The sequence below is a fragment of the Solanum tuberosum genome, unplaced genomic scaffold (assembly GCF_000226075.1).
Source record: "Solanum tuberosum cultivar DM 1-3 516 R44 unplaced genomic scaffold, SolTub_3.0 scf00111, whole genome shotgun sequence".
In the NCBI taxonomy this organism is placed as follows: Eukaryota; Viridiplantae; Streptophyta; class Magnoliopsida; order Solanales; family Solanaceae; genus Solanum; species Solanum tuberosum.
In genome coordinates, this window is record NW_006239034.1 from 90,798 (window position 1) to 99,359 (window position 8,562).

Below are 8,562 nucleotides of genomic sequence, written 5' to 3' on the forward strand. Positions count from 1 at the left end.
TACCCAAAAGTAACATTGACAGTCGATAAAGATTGATAGAATAGGTATACATATATATATCTTACTTATTATTTGCTGATGATATCATCCTTATGACTAAAGCAGATAAATAAAATGCCGCTACTACCATACAAATCTTTAATCAGGGCAAAAATAATTTCAACAAATCCTAAGTTAACTTCTCAACAAATGTTTTTAAGAAGGATAAAAATGAACTCTCCACTATTATGAACATCCGACAAAAAAATAGGATGGGGAAGTACCTTGGACTTCTCATAACTAGTTATCACCATAAGAGTTTGGATTACCAATATATCATAGACCACATGAATAACAAATTAAAAGGCTGAAAAACTCGGTTCTTAACCCTAGCAGGAAGGACAACGCTAGTTAAAGCAGTCCTAGCTTCCATCCCGACCTATGCCATGCAATGCAACATCCCTCCTAAAGAAAACTGTAAACATATCGATCGTATACAAAGAAACATTCTCTGGGGGGTTCAACATCAGAAAAGAGGTGACTCCATTTAGCAAATTGAGGCCTTGTGACTACTCCTACTAAAGATTGTGGGCTAGAAATATAAAAAACAAACGGAAAAGATTTTTTCCCTTCTAGCCAGCCGTAATTGGAGAGTCCTTCATAATAACGACCAACTCTGGACAAAAGTACTCGCAAGAAAAATATAATAATAGAGGAAAATGTACTATGACCAAATACTACCCTTAAGACTCATACATTTGAAAAAGTTTTATAAAAACATTTTCCTTACTTCATATGGGATTGTTAAGGAATGTGGGAAATGAGAATAAAATTAATAAATGGGAAGATAATTGGATTGAAGCCTTGTACTCACTATGTAAAGCAATTGAAGGTCCCCTAAAAAAATGACCTCAGTATCTCAACTTATTCTAAATAATAACTCGAATTTATCAAAATTATCCTTCAATATACCTAGAACAATAAGAAATACAATCCAAAATACCTACATTCAAACATCCCACCAAAATTGATAGAGTTTGCTTACAAAGTAAAAGTCATTAGTTCTCATCATGCAGAACTATATTAGCTTTGCTTCAGGAGCTGGACTTAGTGCATAAATAAACATTAATCATTTGCTGGTGGAAATCGATTCTCAGGTATTACCGAACACCTTAGAAAGTGTTAAGTCAATATACTCACACATTAATTCTGATTGCAGGTCATTACTCCTACTGATGAACGGATCAACAGTGAAACACATAATGAGGGAGGCTAACCTAGTAGCAGATATATAAGAGGAATATGGAAGGAAAACTATGGATTCAAATGTCTATAAAGAAGTTATTTGTTTTTGAAACATCTCCTTCCTATGTTTCAAAATCTCTTGAAAGAGATGCCAATGAAACTATATCGTTTAGATCAGTTCCTTTTTGTATAGATGAACCATCTATTCAATAAAAATAATCCTTCCAATTCCAAAACAAAAATAAATAAAAAATGTTAGTCTGTTGTAGTAAGGTCATATTCCCCCCCCCCCCCCCCCCCCCCCCCCCCCCCCCCCCCCCCCCCCCCCCCCCCCCCCCCCCCCCCCCCCCCCCCCCCCCCCCCCCCCCCCCCCCCCCCCCCCCCCCCCCCCCCCCCCCCCCCCCCCCCCCCCCCCCCCCCCCCCCCCCCCCCCCCCCCCCCCCCCCCCCCCCCCCCCCCCCCCCCCCCCCCCCCCCCCCCCCCCCCCCCCCCCCCCCCCCCCCCCCCCCCCCCCCCCCCCCCCCCCCCCCCCCCCCCCCCCCCCCCCCCCCCCCCCCCCCCCCCCCCCCCCCCCCCCCCCCCCCCCCCCCCCCCCCCCCCCCCCCCCCCCCCCCCCCCCCCCCCCCCCCCCCCCCCCCCCCCCCCCCCCCCCCCCCCCCCCCCCCCCCCCCCCCCCCCCCCCCCCCCCCCCCCCCCCCCCCCCCCCCCCCCCCCCCCCCCCCCCCCCCCCCCCCCCCCCCCCCCCCCCCCCCCCCCCCCCCCCCCCCCCCCCCCCCCCCCCCCCCCCCCCCCCCCCCCCCCCCCCCCCCCCCCCCCCCCCCCCCCCCCCCCCCCCCCCCCCCCCCCCCCCCCCCCCCCCCCCCCCCCCCCCCCCCCCCCCCCCCCCCCCCCCCCCCCCCCCCCCCCCCCCCCCCCCCCCCCCCCCCCCCCCCCCCCCCCCCCCCCCCCCCCCCCCCCCCCCCCCCCCCCCCCCCCGCCAAACAATATCAGGCCGCGCTGTTACTATTTTGTAATGATGCATAATAATTATTAATATAATATCCTTATTTATCAACAAAAAAGAAAGTCAAGGCTTTTGTTAAATAATTGCTTTATTACTTAATTCACTTATCATTTCTTTGATTGTTGTTGAAGTTTCGTACCAGTTTTTAGCACAAGTTATTTAGTTTGAATTTTTGAGATATTTTAGGTTGTTTTAAATTTTAAACTATACAAATTATGTTTTTATTTGGCTATTTAAAGCCCATTGCTTAATTGAAAGGTACTGAAAGCCATTTCAATCTATTGAGAGATATTTCAATAAATCCTTTTGCTGCTCCATTTTTTAAAAAACCATCAATAGTGATATCACAAGTTTCATTGATATTACGGAATCTGTGATATCTTTCAAAAAACTATCATACCATTTTTAACCCGTAAAGGCTACCCTTTTAACTCATTATGGCTACCTATTTTAACTCGTCAGAGCTACTATTTTCTGCCCGTATTTTTTCAATGCACAAGCTTTTCTAAACTAATTTTTAACCAAAAATAATGGCAAGCAACAGTCTCTCTTTGAATGCCCCAAAAATTCTCACTGACGAAAACTGTCAAATTTGGTGAGTGAAAATGAAATCATATTTTATAACCTATTACATATATATTGTTGTGATGAAAAACAACTACTTACAATAACACTTTGCAAATCCTATAATTGTCCAAATACAAAAACTTTCAAAAAAAAAACTTCGATACAAGAAGAAGAAATTTTGCAAGTTAAAAAATAATGAATCTAGCATCTACTACCAAAGCAAAAATTGAGGATGACCGTTGTTTCATTGCATTAACTGAAGCAAAGGAGGAGTGTTGAAGTTTGTTTTTAATTACTGTAGTAATTTTTAGCAAAATAAGTTGTTTAGTTTAAAATGAACTTGAATTTTGAATTTTAGTTACATTGTTTGTAGGGATGGTTGTGAAATATCGAAAACTGAATTATCGAATCGAATCGAATTTTTAATTTGTTATTTGGTATTCGGTAATCGGTAATTGTGTATTTGGTGTGGTATTCGGGAGTAAAATCTTAGAATTGTGATATTCGGGAGTAAAATCTTAGAATTGTGATATTCGGGTTTGGATTTGGTATGAGACATTAGTACCATTTGATATTTAGTATTTCTAGAATACGAAATTATTTACTAAATGAAGGTCATATATCAACATGTCCATTACTCATTAATACAAGTCCAAATAGAAAATTAAAGAATAAACATAAACAATCCAAATACATGTCTTTTAGTTGTATCAATTTATTTTTCTTGATGTCTTCTTACTTATTATCTCCTACTTTATCGTGCCTCCACATAAAAAAATTAGAAATAATTGGAGAATATATAATATTAACTTTATAATACAATCGGCTACACCTTCAGTACAGTATTACCGAATATCATATCAAATTGAAATTTAATTTACCGATTATCGAATTATTGAATCGAAGTTTAAACTTTTGGTATTTGATATCTACTTTTAACTACCAATTACCAAATTATCGAATCTAAAATTTGATAATCCTGAATCGAATTCCAAACGTCACCCCTAGTTGTTTGAACTGTTGATTTAGGTTGTTTTAAATTTCTAATTATATCGATTATATTTTTTATGTTGGCTATTTAAAATTTAATTCTTATTTGAAAGCTATTGAAAGCCATTTCAATTAATTGAGAAATATTTCAATAAATCTTTTTTATTGCCCCATTTTTTTAAAAACACCAACAATTATCATAAAAAAACTCTTCTGACCTTCAATGTTAATTATTATTTGAAGGGGATAAAAAGCCGGTTGAAGATCACTTGGAAGTAGTGAAATAAATTTTACAACAATTTTAATTAAAAAAATAAAATAAAATACCACCGAGCATAGATGTGACTAAAGAAAGGGAACCACACTTGGGAATATTTTAATAAGAAAGAAAATATTGATTGACTTGGTCAAGTGGAATAAAGTGATATTAAAATAATGCAAGGGGAGTGTACTATTTCAATATTTTATTTTTATTTTTATTAAACTGAGCTTCTATTTATTATTGATATGTAAAAAGTTACAAATTGAGTTTGACATCCCAAATTATTTATATGATCAGTGAATTTACTACTTCAATTATAATATTTTAAGGTATAGTAGAAATTTTAAAACTAACTATATTAATTCTCTAATTCATTTTAAGAAATGGTTACTTAATAATGAGAATAAAAATTAGTAAAAGAATATATAATTTACTAATGTGAATAAATTGAAGAAAAACTATATATATATTTTTTTAATAAACTGAAGAAAATATTTGAAAATAGGTGGAATATAAAATAACTCAAGTAAATTGAAAAGTGAAGTTTGCTTAATTAGTACTCCTATCTTCCACTCCAAATAACGTTTTAAAGGGTTGAGCTGTGACAAATACAAGTGTTGAAGCATTATTGGTTCCTCTAAAAGCGGTACTATCAGAGCAAAACAACAAATCTATATATGAATATGACTAAACAAGTTGGCATGAGACTATTTCAGCTACATTTAATAAAACATGAATTACACACACTAAAAGAAAATACATTAATCATGAAATTGTAATCATAAAATGAAGTTCCTTATTTATTTTTTGATGTTCGATAAATAAGAAGAAAATATTATTGCAGTGGGAATGGGGATATGCGCGTGGGGGTTGGGCTTAGGTGTGGTGTGTTAATTAGATGGTGAGAAAATACAATAATTTTGGAACATCATTTATGAAACTTTTTTTTTTTACTTTTATTAGAAAATTTACTTTTAAAATAATTTGTTTTCTAGAGAAAATACTTTAAAAAATTTAACCTACCAAACATGAGAAAATCAAAAAGTATTTTACTTCGTGCCAAACACACCCGAAATCTTTAAAGAAAATATCTTGGTATACAAAATTTCCAATCAAGGAAGTTTGCAATAATTGATATGCACTTTATTATTTTAAAAAATGACAAACAAAGTATTAAAAAACGAAAAGTTACACATAATAAATTGGACAATATAATTGGGTGGACTCAAACTACTATAAATATGTGAAGGGGCATATTGCAACTTACACACACTAATAAGAAGCAAAAGCAATTTTCTTTCTACTTAGTAGTTACTACTCTATCTTTTTTAGTAGCTATGGCTAACATATCATTGGTATTACTAATAATATTTCCTTTTCTTCTTAGATTGAGCTCTGCTCAATCCTTGTCCGCCAATTTCTACTCTTCATCGTGCCCAAATGTCCTCTCGGTTATTAAAACCGCGGTGAATTCTGCTGTTTCTAGTGAGGCTCGAATGGGGGCTTCGTTACTTCGTCTTCATTTCCATGATTGTTTTGTTAATGCGAGTTACCTTTAACCTTATTTCCTTCTCTAGCTAATAAATAATTTTCTTGTTTCATAATTAATGTCCATGCATGCATACATATGTTCGTGAAAACAAGAAAATTTCCTTTTTTCTCATATAGATAGATGACTAAAACACTCTCATTAATATGACCTTTTGTACATATTTAGTGGATTTTTTAGCACATATATACATAGGCCATGTCAAAATCTATGGTTTCCGCTTGAACCCATAGGTTATGTATTGGATATGTCTCTGTGTGTTGAACCTGTCTAATTTGAGATTGAAGCATAGTTGATTGAGTGGCACATATATATGAAACTTAAATAGTTGCATTTTTTTTTTGAGATTATAGTAGCACTAGGTAGGTATGGTATAAGACATTGATATTGACCACTAATTAAGTGCGTGTGTGTGTGTTTTGACTTACAGGCCATTGACTTACAAATAAGTTCTATAATCTTGAAATAACATCTTAACTAATTAATAATTCTTGTCTTCTTCTCTATGTTACTATTGAAGCTACTATAGATGATGATGAGATTAAGATAACACTGAGATGACAAGCAACGACTAATGTGACATACACTAATTAAATTAATATGTGACCAATTAATGTATATTCATAACAACTTTACTTTGACGAGAAATAAATTAAACATAAGTGACATTTTTTACTTAATTGAATCAGGGTTGTGATGCATCGGTGCTACTAGATGATACGTCAAACTTTACGGGAGAGAAAACCGCTGGACCAAATAGTGGATCGATAAGAGGATTTGATGTGATAGACACTATCAAAACTCAAGTGGAGTCTTCTTGTGCTGGCATTGTATCTTGTGCAGATATTTTAGCTGTTGCAGCACGAGATTCTGTTGTCAAAGTAAGTGGACTTGACCATTATTTTGAAATTTGAAAAAAAGTAATTTTTATTTTCAAAATGAAAAATGAATAAATTGTGGATTTTGTTAGCTTGGTGGCCCTAGTTGGACTGTTTTACTAGGCAGAAGAGACTCAACTACTGCAAGTTTGAGTGCAGCAAACAGCAATCTTCCTGGACCAACTTCGAGCCTCAGTGCACTCATTTCTTCCTTCTCTAACAAAGGTTTAACCGCTAGGGAAATGGTCGCTCTCTCAGGTTTGTTTTATTTTTAACCAAAACTATTAATTAACGAGAATAAGTTCTATACACTCATCTAGTAAAAAAATATTTACACAAGTTAATATTTACGAGTAAATCTTTTTAATAAAGTAATTGGTTACCTGATAAAAATGGTAACTAAACAAGCTACCGCATGTTAAAAATGGTATTATGCCTCATTTGCATGTTGTAGCTTGCATAAGGTAATTAACCTTAAATTATAATATAGTAAATAACTTGCAATAGCAAATTATATTACATTATTAGAGTAAACGTCCTTTTCATTGTTCATTTATATTACTTAAAAAACCGTCAATTATATATAGTCATTTGTTTGTTACTTATTGTCAGTATGTCCATTAAATAATATTCCTAGCAAATTGATTATTCATCTTTGACAAAAAGCTTTTCATACTTGTCCTCAACTTTACCAATTATTTATTTAGTACTTCCTTCGTCTCAAAATATTCTTGTCATTTTAGACATAAATAATCAAATACTCCTCCTAATTAAGGAGTAATATTTTCTTAAGAAACATGTAAACAAAAAATACGACAAATATTTTGAGACGGAGAGTGTATGATTCTACTTTGTCACATAGATGTTTAATTTCTTGGAATATTTCAGGAAGTCACACAATAGGCCAAGCGCGATGTACTACTTTCAGAACGCGCCTATACAATGAAGCCAATATAAATGCCTCATTTGCAACTACAGTAAAAGCAAACTGTCCACAAAGTGGTGGTGACAACAATCTTAGCCCACTAGACATCACAAGCCCAACTTCATTTGACAATGCTTACTACAAGAACTTGCAAATTCAAAAGGGACTTCTTCATTCTGATCAAGTGTTATTTAATGGAGGATCTACTGACTCAATAGTTAACACTTATAGCTCCAATTCCGCGACTTTCTCCACTGATTTCGCAAATGCTATGGTGAAAATGGGAAATCTTAGCCCTCTTACTGGAACCAATGGACAAATCCGTAAAAATTGCAGGAAAACAAACTAAGTTTTATGAAAAGAAACAAGTTATTGAGGGTTGCAATGTTTAGACCCTTTTTCTATTTATAGCCAACTTTAATGTTTTGCATTTTTGGAGGTAAAGGTGGTAAGTAACGCCCCCCTCCAAACTCCACTATGTAAACGTTCCAAGTAGTGAAATAAAAAAGAGTGTTAAATTTTATATCTTTTTACTATATTATAAAACAACTAACGATTTAAATGTCATTTTATTCAAATTTTATTTTGCATAGAACACTAAAAGGATGTTGACATATAAGTCAATGCCATAAAACATAGATGAGCTTAATTCGGTCTCAATTGACAATCAGATACTCTAAATTTGAGGATACACATCTAGACACTCTGACTCATTTTCATGGTGTCAGTTGAGCACTCCAACTTACAAAATGATAGTCTAAACGCCTCCAAATTATTTATGTGCCATATTAGCATCGAGTGTCCACAAGAAATAATTAATGAGGACGAGATGATGTATCTAGATGTGCATTATCACAATTGAAGTGTTTAATTGTCAGTTGAGGCCAAATTAAAATATATATCGATCCAATTAAGTAGCATGCCAAAATCAATCATAGCAAAAAATTGTTGCAGCCAAACACATACGCAAAGGTACATAGTTATCAAGTAATAATAAAGTGATTCAAAGTCGGATGTTAAACTCATAGAGACTTGTGATTAACTTTCAACTAAACTTCAACAAATGCAAATATAATTATCTAAACAAGAAATATATAGAATCCAAATTCATAATTATACACTAACTAAAATAAAAAGAAAAGAAATAACAAACTTTTAACCTAG

General features: G+C 35.8%; 1 protein-coding gene across 1 annotated transcript; it reads left to right on the plus strand.

Moving 5' to 3' along the window:
• The first annotated feature begins 5,304 nt into the window (after positions 1–5,304).
• On the plus strand, positions 5,305–7,923 carry LOC102601606 (cationic peroxidase 1-like). The gene is made up of 4 exons (XM_006349506.2): positions 5,305–5,590; positions 6,285–6,476; positions 6,566–6,731; positions 7,362–7,923. The coding sequence occupies exons 1-4, from the start codon at positions 5,384–5,386 to the stop codon at positions 7,745–7,747; spliced, it is 951 nt and encodes a 316-aa protein (XP_006349568.1). The 5' UTR covers positions 5,305–5,383; the 3' UTR covers positions 7,748–7,923.
• The last annotated feature ends 639 nt before the right edge of the window (positions 7,924–8,562 follow it).

Coding starts and splice junctions, on each gene's coding strand:
- LOC102601606 (XM_006349506.2), top strand. CDS start 5,384: ATGGCTAACATATCATTGGTATTACTAATAATATTTCCTTTTCTTCTT. Junction 5,591..6,284: donor TCCATGATTGTTTTGTTAAT/GCGAGTTACCTT, acceptor TAATTGAATCAG/GGTTGTGATGCATCGGTGCT. Junction 6,732..7,361: donor GGAAATGGTCGCTCTCTCAG/GTTTGTTTTATT, acceptor GGAATATTTCAG/GAAGTCACACAATAGGCCAA.